General features: G+C 35.9%; 1 protein-coding gene across 2 annotated transcripts; it reads right to left on the bottom strand.

The window, feature by feature from the left end:
- Positions 1–2,227: 2,227 nt before the first annotated feature.
- Positions 2,228–5,421, bottom strand: hlx1 (H2.0-like homeo box 1 (Drosophila)). Of its 2 annotated transcripts, XM_063001183.1 has the most exons (4): positions 4,942–5,421; positions 4,410–4,589; positions 3,950–4,134; positions 2,228–2,893 (listed from the first exon to the last, which is right to left on the bottom strand). In XM_063001183.1, exons 1-4 carry the CDS (start codon positions 5,375–5,377, stop codon positions 2,579–2,581), a joined length of 1,116 nt encoding a protein of 371 aa, XP_062857253.1. In that variant the 5' UTR covers positions 5,378–5,421; the 3' UTR covers positions 2,228–2,578. The 2 variants fall into 2 exon arrangements, with proteins under 2 accessions (XP_062857253.1, XP_062857254.1); XM_063001184.1 differs by lacking the exon at positions 4,410–4,589.
- Between the last annotated feature and the right edge of the window lie 10,454 nt (positions 5,422–15,875).

Raw genomic sequence — 15,875 nt, 5'->3', positions numbered from 1 at the left:
AAGTGTCATTTTGTCAGTGTTGTCCCATGAAAAGATATACTTAAATATCTGCAGAAATGTGAGGGGTGTACTCACTTTTGTGATACACTGTATATATATATATATATATATATATATGTATATAACACGGTAGTGTCTGACAATTTTTGCCAACAATTACATTAATGTAATATAAATAGGTCCATATTTATTTTATGAATTATATTAAGAGTTATTTTTTCCTCTTGATACGTAAGTTGATATGTAAGTTGATATGTGCATCTGAAGGCTAGACTTGACAACAGCACTGGTTTTAGCAGGTTATTAGCTGAATAGCTAGCATAATCAAGTGAGGCTAATCCAAGGTAATTTGTTGAAATGTGTTTGAGTGGTATACACTATTTGAGTGTGAAACTGCTTTCATGACTGGTGTAAAAGTGTTTATGTTAAATGCTAAATAGCTTCCCTTTAACAGTGATATTCATTTGTATAACATTAAAAATAAAGTACCCTGTACGTAAAAACATGCTGAGCAATCATTTAAAAGAAATATAGCATTATTTTATTAATTAACATACGCTCCCCCTTGTTCTGTACATCAGACTGTTATTTCACTTAATACCCAGCCCTTGTTTATTTCTTTCAAATCTGCAAAGATGCATGTGTTACTGTGTTGCAATCCTAAAACCATTTGTTGTATATAAAATAAGAATATAAAACAAGTGTGTTGTCTGTTATGGCAGAGTTTATCAGAGTCCATAAATGGAATCTGTTTTCATTTGCAGATCTGAGCTTAAATTCATTTCTGTTGCTGATATCTGGAGACAGTAAATGTATACAGACTGTAAATCCTAGCTTGTCCCTGTTTATTGTTGCACAGTATTTTTAAATAGCTTAGGCTACTTAAAGTGGCTATTTTAATAGTCTGAAAAAATCACTATGGATATATTTTAAATTTCATTTAGTTTTTACATTCACCAAACACTTTATTACATACTATCTATGTAGTATGTACATTTATTGGTAATTTTATAGTCTACACTTACCATACAAAAAAACGTTGTGGGTATACAATTACTGACTTAGTCCATCTGTTTCTCTGTACACTTTGTCATCCCCTGTTCCCCATTTATCAATCAAAAGGGACCCCCATAGGTCCCCCACTGACCACATTTGAGTGGTGAACCATTCTCAGCACTGCACTGATGTTAACATGGTAATAACATGGTAGTGTGTGTTGTACTGGTGTAAGCGTATTAGGTGCAGTGTTGTTGGACATTTTTAAGCACTTCATTGCCAATGCTGAATGAACCAAAAATATAAATACAACCATGTGAGCAGAAAGTGTCCACTGAATATAAACTACAGAAAAATCCAACACACATTATACATGACTAAACTAAATAGCTCTACACTTGAACTGTACACCTTGAACATAACAGGGTGTGTTCCTATAGCAACCACTAAGTTTAAAAACGTATTAAAAATCCCAGCAACACTACTGCAACTAAAACACACATTTCCATGACGTTATTGTTGTGCTGAAAAGCGTCCACAACCCAAACATCATCTGGTCAGTGGGGGGTACATTTACATTAATAATGGGACACAGGGGGTGACAACATGTGCAGAGCAACAGCGGAGCTCCTGACAATACTTGTATACCCACAAAGTTTATTACTTTTTATTTCAGTTACAGTATGGTGACTGTAATTAAAAAAATTATCATTTAATCTACATACAAAATAGGTGTACATAACAAAGTGCTCGGCATGTGTCTATGGTATTGTCGGTTTGCTAGATTTGCTTGTGTCTAATTGGACTCTTAATATTTGCAGATGTATACATTTACATTTTTGTGTAAATTAGTTGGTATGCATGGCTTTTATGCACCCATACGTTTAGGTAGCTGTGAAGCACTACAGATTGGTTTGGTGTTTTACAAAAAAAAGGAAATGTGAGGACTGGTCACAAAATGGTTAGTCATAGTAAATTGAAAGGAAATATGTTGGCTGAAAATGATAGGGTGAATGATAATTAATGTGTAAACCCAAAAGGTGCCTGAGAAAGAAGAACTGTTTTGTAGCCTAATGCATTCCACAAAGAGCTTCAAGCTTTAAGAGATTTTGGTGTATGAACAATTAATCATGATCATAACAAATCTGAATAAAACTGTTATTACCATTATTACTATTATTTATATTGGCATTTGTCTGGACGTTAAATATTTCCCAAATTACAGAATAGCAATAGACGTAACACTTTTATTTACATTTTCAGTGCAAATACCAAAATATAATACAATATAATCAGATTCATTAACTTTAATAAGATTTACATGGCTTTAATTTCCCGAAGATGAAGGTCCACAGGTAAACATGAAGTTGCTTAGGTGAAGATCCACAATAAAGAACACGTTTTTATTTCAAAAAGAACTAGTCAGTTGAATCGCTGAATACAGCTACTTTACAGGAGCCAGATGCCAGGGCTCGACTCAAGCAAACCTGTCCGCACGGCACTCCCTCGTTTTAAGACTCTTCTCAAGTTTTGATCTTAGTGGTCATGTAAGTTTATGAGTGCTGATTTTCCAGCGTGAAGTTCAAAACAACATTTGCGAGGATGAGTTTGTCTCTGTGTCGGTGTTTGTTGATGGTGTGAGGATCTCGGTGGCTGTAGGAGGGGGTCCGGGCATGATCACACTGGCTTTGTTCGGTTCAGAAATGTCTGCTTCTTTTTTGGGTTCCGCTTCATCATCGAAGTCGGACTCGCTCTGCTCGCTCTCGCACTCGGACTCATCTCGCGCTTTCTGCTCGCTTTCGCTCTTCTCTGGCTGCCCCTTCTCTTTGTCCTTCTGGGCTTGGGCCTCCTTGGAATGTCTCCATTTCATACGTCGGTTCTGGAACCATACTTTTACCTAAAGATAAAGACCTGGCTTAGCACGACTCCAAATGGCTTAAAAGTGAACTGTTACATGTGGTATCAACACGTGCAAATAAGTCTTAAAAAAGATACTGGGTCTATTAGTCTTACAAACTGGTTAGGGTTCATTTAGGTGACCCCTAATTCTAACTAATTCTGCACTGACCTACTATAAATTGTTTTGGGTTTTTTTTATTGGTATAACAATAAACTAATTTCAGTCATGCGGCGATTGTCGACTGTCCCACACATCCCATATGTCCCATACAATTTTAGGTAAAATTGGCAAAGACTAATTCGTCGTTGTAAACAAATCAAAACGCATTTTTAATAAGCTTCAAAAACACAGTGTTTACAGTGTTTATTCTGTGAACATGTGTTTTCAGGTGTTGCAATTAAAATTGTCTTATAATGCCACATGCAGTAAATAGAACAGTAAAATAAATTAAAATTATGTATGACATTTTTAGTCTGTACATGCAAGACAGAACAGAAAGTTAGCCATAAGGACAATAATCATGAAACATATATGACCTATTCTATTCCTAACTGCTTCTCCTTTTTCAAATTATCAGTCATCTAACAAATAAAGTTTTGAATGTACTAAAACTATTTATGCAATTTTCATTAAATGTTATGAAAATACCACCGTTATCTTTGCAGCCTTAGAACAAATAAAGAAGTGTTACGCTCTACAACAAGAATATAATTTTTAGCACTTGCATATAAAATTTAAAGAGCTATTCTCAAACTCCACGAGTCTATTTTACCTACTGACCTGATTTTAACTCACTATTTAAACGATTATGTGTAAGAAGCGAGGTTTTACAAGACGCTGTTATGACCTTTTAAGATGTGCAATTATTTGTTATAATCGACTTTCGTTTCCCCATTTCCCTGTTTCTCAACTTCATGAAAACGTTCTTCTTTTTATTGACGCATTATGTGTGTATTTTAACCACCTGACATTTAGTATCTGTCCTGGTAAATCAATGTTGTTTTATTTTGTGCATAATTACAGTAACAGAAAGCCATTGATACACCGGCATACCTGAGCATCTGTAAGGCCAAGCATCGCAGCAAGCTGTTTCCTGTCGGGTTTTGTGACGTATTTCTGTATTTCAAAACGTTTTTCAAGCCCCTTTCTCTGTAGATTGGAGAACACGGCTCTTGACCAGGATCTTTTTCTCTTGTACGTCTGTGGCATTGTGTCTTTGGTGAGCACCGCATATGGCCCTGTTAGGGTCAAACACAAATATTTAGGGTGGCGTTGTTAGCATCAGTCAGTTGTCAAGCACTTAATAAACAAGAACAGAATTATTTGCATAATATTAATTTCAATAGCCTGTATTCATGTAGGATTACAAGACTCGTAACTGCGTATGTCATATCGTAACAGTTTATATGATACATCTAAGTCAGCCGTATATAATAACTCTTTAGCATTGCAAAGCCATGGCTCTGAATAAAATGCCTTTATGGGGAGGGTTGAGAGGGGAATGCCACACTACCTGGAAAAGTGTCCTGATACTGATGTTGGCCTGATTGCCTGGAGGAGGCATTGCCTATGGAGCTTATCATGGACGACGCGTCGCTCATCCCCGGTTCTATGGAGAAGTACTGACTTGCGCTCGGCTGCACAGAGACGTGGACGGCTGACTGTCGATTTGAACTAACAATAGACGTGAGATCTGTTACAGGAAACACACCAGTATTGCAGTTATTTTTTTAATAATACAAACTGTGTATATGTTTTCTACAGTACTTGAAGGAAAAAGTTCACATTGCCTGCTAATTGTATTATATTTAAAATTGGGAATAATTTGGATTAATTTGGCTTTGCATATTACCCTATTCTACAGTCTACAATATCCATCCACCAAAGCCTTGTATTTTGTACTCTTTAAGCTTAACAACTATTGGAACACACTATACGTGTATATCTGTTAAAATCTGTACACGTCTTTTCGTGTATTATATAGTCTTTTAGTGTGCATTTGTATTGTTATTAAATTCTTATTATTAATAATACTCATTGTTTACCTCTTAATGAAGACGATTCTTTTGACTTTGTTTCGAATTCTGTAGACAATATCCGATCAATACCAAACTTGAGGTCTTTGCTACAAGTTGGGGGTGATGATTGAGAAAACAGTGTAGTTCTGCCCACAGAGGTCAAGTGTATTCCATGTCTGTGGTAGACAGACGCTGCGTTCACCCGCGCACCGAAAATGGAAGAGTCCGGCACTAACGGAGATGGGCGAAGTGGAGATGCCGAGGAATGAACTTGAGCCCGGGCTCCCATATGCGCCATAAGCGATGATGACCCAGCCACGTTTTCAGCGTCTCCAACATGCAGAATGTCAGCAATGCAAAACGAAGGCTTCTTCACAGTCTCCATCGCAAAACCAGCAGAACAATAGGCGGACCAAAGGCTAAAATTGGACGCGTAAAGGGGATTCACTCCAGCTGTGTACATCCTCCTTTGTTAGGTCGCCTCTTTTATCTATGTAAAGGGAATCACGACATGAAGTAAGTAATAGGTATACACGCTTTATCAACTGACGTTCCTTGCTTTCACTTCAAGCCAGAAATGTTCTCCTCAAGTATGCAATTCCAGAATGTGATCCAAGTAGTTCTACGCAGAAGTTACTCCTGAGCTGCTGATTGGCTCAGCCTTAGCCAATCTACGTTTAGGCTTTCTGAAGGGTTCCAGAATGAAAGATTAAATACTCAGAATTACTTTTGTATCTTAGCCATTCATCTGAAATAACGTGAAATTACATTTCTAATGTAAAACCGTGTATTGTTGTATTTTTAATCGCATTTTTGTTGCTTACTCACAGGCTACCAAACAGCACATTCCAATATATGTGTATATGTTTGAAAATACATGTGTGTGTACATACATGTATGCTCAATGAGACGCTTAAAAATTTCGTTGTACACTGTGCAATGACAATAAAGGCAATTTATTTTAATGGCACGATATTGCCTATAACCTAAAGCAAATTATTGTTATTTTTTGAATGAATATATGTATTTATGTACTCATTTATTTGTTTGTTTTGTTAAATAGAATCGTCATCGAATGTTCGTCGTTAATGAATTCTATTTACATTCGTAATATAGCAAATCTTGTATAAATCTTGTAATACAGTATTTTGTATACAGTATACAGTATTTTTGTATATTTGTTATTTTTTTGCTTATGCTGACTTACACATAAACTTTGTTTCACTCACGTATTTTTCAAAATTATTTATAATATATTATGTTATATTAATAAATAAATGTGTCTAATTCATAAAAATTACACACAAAATTCACTATGTGTCAATTATATGTTCATAAATGTATTACTGCGGTATTTTTGAGCATTCGGCTACTTGTTGGCACACTAGGATTAGGAAACAGGAGTTTCTCGATGCAGGTCATCCTGTTTTTGATGGGCTCTGATTCAAGCCTAAATGACCGGATAATCCTGCTAGATTTATCCCCAAAATAGAAGCTGTCAGTATTTTAGGATACGGCGGAGGTCCATATTTCCTTCGGAGCAGGGAGGGGGAACTTTATAATGACTGTTAGCACTTCCTTTTTTCAATATTTGTGCAACTTTATCTCAACCTGCAAGTCGCACGGTGACGCAAATCCGTCTCTATGCTTATAATAAACAAAGGAAATCTATTCTCTACTAAAACGAAAACACAATTAACTTTAGAAGCGATACTTTATCCATATGTACAAGTGCAAACCATCACTCTCCTATTATTACTGCGCTACAAATAGAACTATGAAAGTGAAGAAAAAATGGAAATGTAACAACGTCACTAATAGCATTTGTATTTTATTATTTACTTTTTTTTATTATTATTATGTACAGGAACATATTTGTCCATTCTATTAAAATACTTGTTTGGACTAAAACTAATTTAGCATATTATTAATGTTCAGTAATTATGTTAAATAGTGTTTTCATGCTCGTTCGTTTAAATCAAGTGTAGAACTTGATTTATTAAAAAAAACATGAACTGCGCAAAAATAAGTGTTATGTTTTAGTATGTATTTGTGTAAGCAATTTATCAGTTTATCATGAAATATTTGCGTCACTCTTGTTTGTGTCTTCCTCTTTATTACGACTGAATTATTATGCCAAAAGGGTCTATGACCCTGACTACCTCTTATCACCATGTTTTAGAATGACACTTTTCCGGTTTAAATTTAGAGATGAAATATAGTGTTTGCCCACGATCGAACAGTCAAAACAATCCATGGAAAAGGATGTGAAAGAAGCGCTTCTGTTAGAGAGACGCACGCACGTTGTTACAGCTGTGCAGAGTCCAGCGATGTGAATAAGAACCGCTGGGCAAAGAGCATGGAGTGGCAGGATAGATACTAGATTATTCTTAGTCACACACACGCGAGACAGATGATGAAACTGCCAGAAAGTTGATGCACGTTAATATTTCTATTTATAAAAAAAAAAGTTTTTCATTTTTTTTTTCCTAAATACGGCCAGTGTGTTAAAATGTACATTTAAATAACTACATTGCATTTTTTTTTTTTTTGTGACGTAATTACTGTTATAGGTTTCTGGTTAAAATAATAGCGTGTGTGCTATTTATTAACAAATGCGTCAACAAATAGCTGTGATGGCACATAGCAATTAATGGCATGTCACCCAGTCGAATAAGGCAATATTATATTTGCGGTATTAATTAAGATTTTAAAACTTATTGTAGCTTGACACTGACCCACTGTAGTTAATAGACTACATCATGAGTGTGATAATATTTTTACAATACAATAATATCTCAAAGATCAATAATATTCACATAACCCTAATATTAACAGTAACTTGCATTTGTTAACTCCTACAAATGTCATTTCATTTCTAGTGTTTCTCTTTTTTTTTTTTTTTTTTTTTTTAAAAGGTCGTTTAACGTTTTGCTTACGCGTATAAAATGTTGTAAGTTAGGAAACCTACACTATCATGTTTTATATTCGCTATAAACTTAGAATTTGGATTCAAATTACTGAACAACACACTTATGTTAATAACAGGAATTAGTTTTTACAGGCCTAAACAGAGTGTGGGTCAACCGGCCCACCCTAGAGCCAACTATTTAGTATACATCAGCGTATTGGAGTTTTATGAAGTCCATCGCTCCTGGTTTACATTTTATGGTAACAACGTCCTACGTGGGCCAGTCTTCCGAGTCTGTAGTTTTTATTATTTTGGATATTTCCAGCCCTCTATACTGACCGGTTGCTCTCAGTAGTGGTGGGTGCACGAAAGTGAAGCTCCAGCTGCCTGTAAACACTGAAAGGGTTCATCATTCAGATACATAAAAATGAAATATTATGATCTCCAAACCAAAGTGGAATTGCTGTGTCCCACTGGCCCGGTAATGACTATCCAGAGAGATGATAGACTCTTCTCACAACGTAATGGAAACTCTACGCATATATTATGTTATTAGATCTTTAAAACTGTGACTTGCTTTTAACGTGCGTAAAATTATCCTGCACAAAACTGTCATTTTAAGCAAAGTAAGACTATTCTAATATTCAACAATATGCACATTGTTGTATCTAATTAAGCTAAAAAAAAGTGCTGAAACGTTTAACCCATATGTCAAAATGAATTTTCTATACATCAACTTTCCGTACAAAGACCACGTTGTTTTTAGAGACATACATACAGTGACAAGACGACACGATAGACAAACTCATAGTTGCCTCAATCGACCCGCGTGTTAACAACAAAGGCACTTCCTTTAATGGAAAGTCCATGGTGTCTCTCTTTCTAGCAGTTAAAAATCTCTGTGTTTACACAAACGCGGCGGCACAGGCTGAAGTTGTGCCATGTGTGTAAAGGAACCCTTTTGTGGATGGCTAATTTCTCTTTTGCTCAATGTACACAGGGTTAAATCAAATACAGTGAGTAGTGAGTGCTGCCGCTTCTCCATGCTAAATAAGACCAGGACTAATGGAAACGCGAAAAGGTCAGGATAACAAACCGTTACTGTTTCTGCTCCCAGTCTATCTTGGCAGTGATCCCACTAATACGTAAATCTTGCGCACTCCAAGTTTAACTTGTGGGATTTGCGCATGCTTAAAATCGAGCGCTAACAGTCCCAATGAGGCGCTTGTTCCTGTGACTGAGCAGTGATTGATCGTGCACTTGTTTACCAAAAACAATCTGCTGAAGCAAACCAGAGCCTTTACAGCTCTGCAGAATTAGCCCTAGTCTAAGCAGACTTCGCAGGATGCATGTGAATTTCTAATTGTTGCCTTTAAACGAGAGCAATGGAATATGTAAACTGCACAAGCAGACAAAACAGCATAAGTTTGTCAGCTTTTTTGTTTGTTTATCAGTTTTTGTTTGTTGGTTGGTTGGTCATGATTTTTGAGACTTAATAATAATAAAAGCACAATAGGCTACTTGATCGAACTCGAAATTTAAATGAAGTTTAATGTCATTTATCAGTCCGTTACATTATTTCACATTACAAACAGTAATCACAGTAATCACCACTTTAATCACACTAAAATTATATATTTAATGTATAGTTTATTTAAAGTTACAAATAGCCTATAGGTAAAACGTGTTTGAGCTTTCACTTAGCCTACTTCAAAAACTTAATATTAGATTAAACTTAGATTAATACTTTCAAACTCATTTCTTTTGTATTTTTACGTACAGTTTACAACATATGAAACAATTAACAGCAATAACACGAGGATTATTTATTTTATAGTAAACAGCAGTGCGTATTGTTACGAGTTAGCCAGTTAATTGTAACAGTGAGTTTCCAGAGAGTTGCTGCAATTTATTAAGTACGCTCATGAATTTCCCATGCCTTAACTGTTTCTGCAGTTTGATTTTGAAACAACACAATGTGTGTTTAACATTTGTGAATTTTTTGCTAATCCTATTCAACATACTCATTTTACACATTATGGAAACGTTGCTGCTCTTAATCGTCATTTCTGAGAGTGTAAATTCATTAATAGTTTAAATGCATCATTTTTGCATCTCTAAATCATGTTTACTTATGACCAAGTATAAAAATAAAATAGTCTATACTATCACATGGCCTGTTTGGTTAATAAACCTTAATTCGGTTTCCATCATCATTGTCAACTAAGAGTTGGTTGAAGTAAATGTAACATGGGTGGCAATGTCAGTTGGATTTAAACTGTTTATTCGTGTTTTATGGTAACATTTTTATATAAAACCTAAATATTCTGTTGTGCTCATGAGTAAAATATGTTAAGGTTTTTTGCTTGTGTATATAATTTATTATAATGTAATGTATTCTTTAAATTAAGCCAAATAATTTGATCAGCCGCATGAAAAGGGACCACTAATGACAACCTCACGTCTCTGAACCACACGCATGCTCACTGCGGGTTAACATTAACATTATATTAGCACAATGGTTCCCTCCAGCGGTGAAATGCAGTGTGGCCATTTTCTCCATTACAGAAACACGTTTTAACTCCATCCTAAAAATCTGAACCAAAATCTTAATTTGATTCACCAAAAAATCTAAAACTGTCAGCTGTTGTGTCTAACTGTTGTTTGAAGATCTATTTTCAATGGTAAATTACACTTAAAACCTACATTTTTTATATGCATTATTTTATGTTTGAAACCGTTACCATGTTGCAAACATGGCAGCTTAATAATTTAAAAACCAGCCTGTTTAAATTTTCTCAACCATTAAGCACAACCTAAATCAACCTAAGTCAAATAGGCAGCTTAATGTAGACTGTGGTTTAGTAAATAGCTACAAACCCTTCCATATTAAACAGAACTGTCATACTGGGGCAGTTGTAGCCTAGCAGTTAAGGTACTGGACTACTAAGCAGAGGGTTGCTGGTTCGAACCTTACCAGTGCCAGGCTGCCACTGTTGGGCCCTTGAGAAAGGCCCTTAATTGCTTAGCCTGTATAATATAAGTCGCTTTGGATGAAATGAAATGAAATGAATGCTAAATGCTGAAAATGTAAAATATTTAGTCATGAATACACAGGTTCAGCAACGCTGATCAGGATCAAGCTAATGGTAATTATTATTATTATTATTATTATTATTATTATTATTATTATTAACAACAATAATAATAATAATAATAATAATAATAACAATAATTTTATCGAATCTTGAATCTATATTATCATTATCATTTTTGTTTAATTTTTATATCACCCTAAAAATTTAATTCAGTCCTCATCAGATAGCATTTTATTTTAGGTGCAGCAGATCCAGAATAAAGATCGGCATCAGGGCTGATGTGCAATGAATAAAGAAGTACAATTAAACAATGGGGGAGATACAATAAGTGCAATCACAATTCACAATTTAAAAATTACATTACTTACTTGTAATTTACTTGTTACTTATATGATTTTCCCCCCTTTGTAGATGTTTATATTTGGTCTGGGTGGCCCTAATTCTTAAGTTGCTAATTTATCCTGATTACTACGATGGAGTTGCTCCGAACTGAGGTAATGGTAGTCATGGTGACGAGATCGCAACACCAGGTTACGTGTGACGCAGGGACGTAAGTGCGTGCCCTCCCGGAACCCATTCAGAATGTATTGCAGCGCCTGCAGTTCGAAAAAAAGAGCCTTAACATGAGAGTCTATGAGGGCAATCCGGGTCGATTTTCAGTTAGACTGAAACGGAACACAACTCAACGCTGATTGGACTACGATATTCCGAGGCAAGACAGACTCCAGAACAGTCACAGCTGTGATAAAAAAAATTCTTCCCTTTCGCCCGGAACGAGCAGCCCCTACTATATCTATCTATCTATCTATCTATCTATCTATCTATCTATCTATCTATCTATCTATCTATCTATCTATCCAGACAGACAGACAGACAGACAGACAGACAGACAGACAGACAGACAGACAGACAGACAGACAGACAGACAGACAATCATTTTTGTTTAATTAATAAACATTTGGAAAGAACCTTTGGCCAAAGACCAATGTTTATCCAGGTGTCAATAGCGACCAGTTAGACCACCAGTGAAAATGCTTCTATTTTGCATTTTTCTGAAATAAAACAATGTTTTTCGTTTTCAAGTTATTATTAGCATAACAGATTTAGTGAAAAGTTTAATCTTAAAACACTTAAGTATTTCATAGTCCCTTAGTATGCCAATTTCACAAATGTGCAAACTTGATTTTCAGTAGTGCCAATGTCAGTTAATTTGTACAAAATATCAGATTTCCTTGAGTCTTCATTTATAATGGAAAATCATTTAAACGTGTTTTAAATGTGAGAAAAATTGAATAATATTCAACAGTTAATAAAAATTACTTGTTAAGGCTTTTCTGGTTTGCCTTCCATTTTGTTATTAACCCTACTAGAGTATTTTAAAATGCGATCAGAAATATCTAAAGTAAAGTAAGTAAAGTACGATCTGATAATGGTAGGAATAGCTAATAAAACACTCATACTGCATTAGGCTATATCCGGGAGCGCGGCTATGAGCCAGTGCAGAACATTTCCCCAGTTTAACTCCCTGTGCGAAAACATTATCTGGGAAACAATTCAACGTATGATTTAATAATATTTGCACTGCTATATTCCCATAAATCCGTGTAGGTTTGTCCGAAGCACATTGATTTATGACCAGTGTGAACAGAATTTTTTGGAATCATCCTTGCAAGCTGCAAGACACAGAGGTTAAAAATGAGCTGTTACATTAACGCTGGTTATCAGTTGGGGATTGTCTCATAGACACGGTTCACTGGGGACCCATAGCGGACGTAGTTTGCTAGAAGCCGGGGTAAACTGTTATATACCTGACAGGAATAAATCTCCAGGTTTCCGTCTTGTACACAAATATTGAAACCCTAAAATAAATGCAGTAATAAAGAATAAAAGTGATCAAGTATGATTTGACAGTGCTGTGCTGCTCCCTGACACAATCAGACTCCCCTCACGCACTCTCACAGAAACGGTCGCAAACAATTGTCTTATAATAACATTCCCACCACTGTAAAACATGAACATAATGGACTGTAAAAATCGTTCTTCATTGTTTATTCTTTTAATATTATATTTAAAATATTACAAAAAGCTATTCTTAATTACAAGTAGGCTACAGTTACTGAAAGGGAGAAAAAACTAAATCTTATAGCCAAGGACGGATTAAGGATAGTCTGGGCCCCTGGGCAAAGAGTTAATATTAGGCTCAAAAGCTAGAAAACGCTCAACTACATGTCCGTCATTATTAACAAACCTGAAAATAAAAGTAAGTTGGTCCACATGAGCAAGGTCTGGAGTGGAGTCAACTATAACAGAGAAGTATTTTGATTCTTTGATCTCATTAACAATTGCCTGCTTTGTTCTTTGTCCCATCAAATGGATAAATTCTTCACACACTGTCGATGATAAGTAGGACACAGAACCTTTTCCCTTATCTCCAAACCTTTGGAGGTGCTCAGCTAGGAATGGGTCAAATTTGGCTAAGAGTTCTATGATGCCCAAAAAATTATCATTGTGGGCTGATCCTAATAGCTCATCATCTCCCCTGAAAGCAAGTCCACTCTCCCCCAAAAACTGGATGACTGCAACAACTCTTTTCAAAACTTCCCGCCAGTATTGTCTTTCTGCATCAATTTGTTTGACAATATCAGAATCAATTGTTGCTGTGCCTCTGGAGCGATTATATAATGCTAGCATGCAAGCCCTATGCTCCACACTCCCCTCATGCTCACCAATCCGCTCTGAATGTTTCCAGTCAGAAAATCCATGAACAAAAGTATTGTGCTTACTGGAAAACAGTTTGCAAGCAAAACAATACACACAGCCAGTTGAAGGAGAGTAAAGTAGCCACTGCCTAGTCACAGTTTGCCCGTTGGGTAGAGAGCAACTGAGTAGAGCATTTGTAAAGCTCCTACTGGTACCCCCAATGCCTCTATCCCTGACTGAGGCTGGGTACTTAGCACTTCTGTTTTGAAATGCAGCTTCTCCTCTACTAACAAGAATCGACTTGGCTTGGTCGGTAATGGTACTGGGCCATAAAGCAGGGTCGTTGACCGTTTCACACCAGGAGTTGGGGTCCTTGCCCTCCTCATTTGAAAAACGACACTCACACGATGCAGCTGGCTGGTCTGATTGTGGGTCTGACACAGCTGCAACTTTCCTTTCATGGTCTTTCTGCTGCTGGTCTGTGGTAGCCTGGCAGGGCTGGCATTCCTGCTCTGCACCTGACTGGGTCTGCAAAGGTACATAGTCACTGACAGGTGACACTAAGCCAGTGGTGATCACATCTTCATTGCTAGAACTCTGATCACTGCTAACATTAGCAATACTTGTCTCACTCATATCCAGCGGTTTCTCAAAGAAGTTTGAGATCAAAGGAACGCTTTTCAGGAAATCTGCCTGATTTGCTTCCTTAATCTTTTTTGCTTTTCTTTTTGAGGCACCACTTTTTTGTTTGGGATCCATGTTATTAATGGCAAGTGTTTCTTAAGATGCAAATATAGAAGCTTGTCTTGCAAATTCCTATTCCTATCCAATACTTACTATGTTGTTTCCATGTTGTATGTTCAGGAAAAAAATACAATCACAAAATTGTAGAACCAGATACAATATGTAATAAAAAAAGGCTGACCTATAACTATTTAGCTATAAATTGTTGTTATTGTAAATGTATTGTATGTATGTACTAATATTATAAAGCTTACACTTCTACTATTATCAATAATGTAATATGCAAATAACAATAAGCTTTTAAAAAAGCTGTGAGTTGCTAGTTGCTAGCTTGAAAAAGGCTGTGAACCTTTCAAAGTTTAATATATTATATATAGTAATATAATATTATATCATGTAATATAATATAATATAATATATAAGCCTTTGAAAAGACTATGTATATACTATACAGAATATATGCAATATAGTATAGTATAATATAATATAAAAATATTTATATATATATTATAAAATAATATAATGCAGAATAAAGGGCAATGAGCCTTAAAAAGGCTGTTGGTTGCTGATCTGGTAATAGCAAGGTAAAAGTTGCAGTAAAAGCACAGAGCAAGTTCGCAAGCTGAACTGTCTGAATGTGAGGAGTTTTGATACTGGCAGGGGGTTTTATATAGATCTTGCATATTCACTTGGAAGTTCTCGCAACACCTGATTGGCTCAGCCCCCGTGGGAATTTAGGGCAATGTAACAATTTTTCACCACTGAGTGAGAGAGTGGGGGAGGGGCAGCCACTATCTACTACAAAAAATGCTGTTTTGTGTGTGTGTGTGTGTGTGTGTGAGAGAGAGAGAGAGAGGCATGAAGAGGGAGACAGGGGGAAGGTTTTGAGTATATTAAAAATGTTAATGCTGTGTTAATGATATTAAATCAAGTTTAATTATTGTCGAGACCCCTTCACACTGCCTTGAAACATGTCAAGTCATGTCAAACTGTCATTGAATAGTCATTGAATAACAAGCTCAATAAAATATGTTTTCCAATAAATAATCCTCAAACAAAATATCAGGGTTACACGCATACGCAGCCACAGCTACTACAACAAAACCACTTGCTGTTTCATCATCCGTCACCAAACCAAAATTGTGCTACTCAGTAAAATTAGCTTGCAGTTCTGTTGTATGAAAAGGCACTTTTCCTTTCATGCATTCCTTTAGAGCTAGAGTGACCACTGGTCTCTTTACTGTTGTTTATTAAAGGGGAAACATGAAACTAGTCAAATGGCTTGTGAAATCACACCCTTGGCCAAATTCACTCAATTTAATCGGTGTCAAAGATAGCATTCATCAGACAAATTGCTTGTCTTAAATTTAAATAATTGCAAAATTGCTAAATTAATTTGTGTCTCTGCGCTTAAGAGAAATTGAACATAATAATTTTTAAACAATACAAATTCAGAAACATTAAGTAAGGGCCTGAATCGCCCTGAATTTGTAGGTCCCTAGAAAGTC

Source organism: Trichomycterus rosablanca, chromosome 9 (assembly GCF_030014385.1).
Source record: "Trichomycterus rosablanca isolate fTriRos1 chromosome 9, fTriRos1.hap1, whole genome shotgun sequence".
Taxonomy (NCBI): Eukaryota; Metazoa; Chordata; class Actinopteri; order Siluriformes; family Trichomycteridae; genus Trichomycterus; species Trichomycterus rosablanca.
This window is presented reverse-complemented; position numbering and strand designations above follow the sequence as displayed.

Coding starts and splice junctions, on each gene's coding strand:
- hlx1 (XM_063001183.1), bottom strand. CDS start 5,377: ATGTACACAGCTGGAGTGAATCCCCTTTACGCGTCCAATTTTAGCCTT. Junction 4,590..4,941: donor AGAATCGTCTTCATTAAGAG/GTAAACAATGAG, acceptor TTCCTGTAACAG/ATCTCACGTCTATTGTTAGT. Junction 4,135..4,409: donor GTATCAGGACACTTTTCCAG/GTAGTGTGGCAT, acceptor TGACCCTAACAG/GGCCATATGCGGTGCTCACC.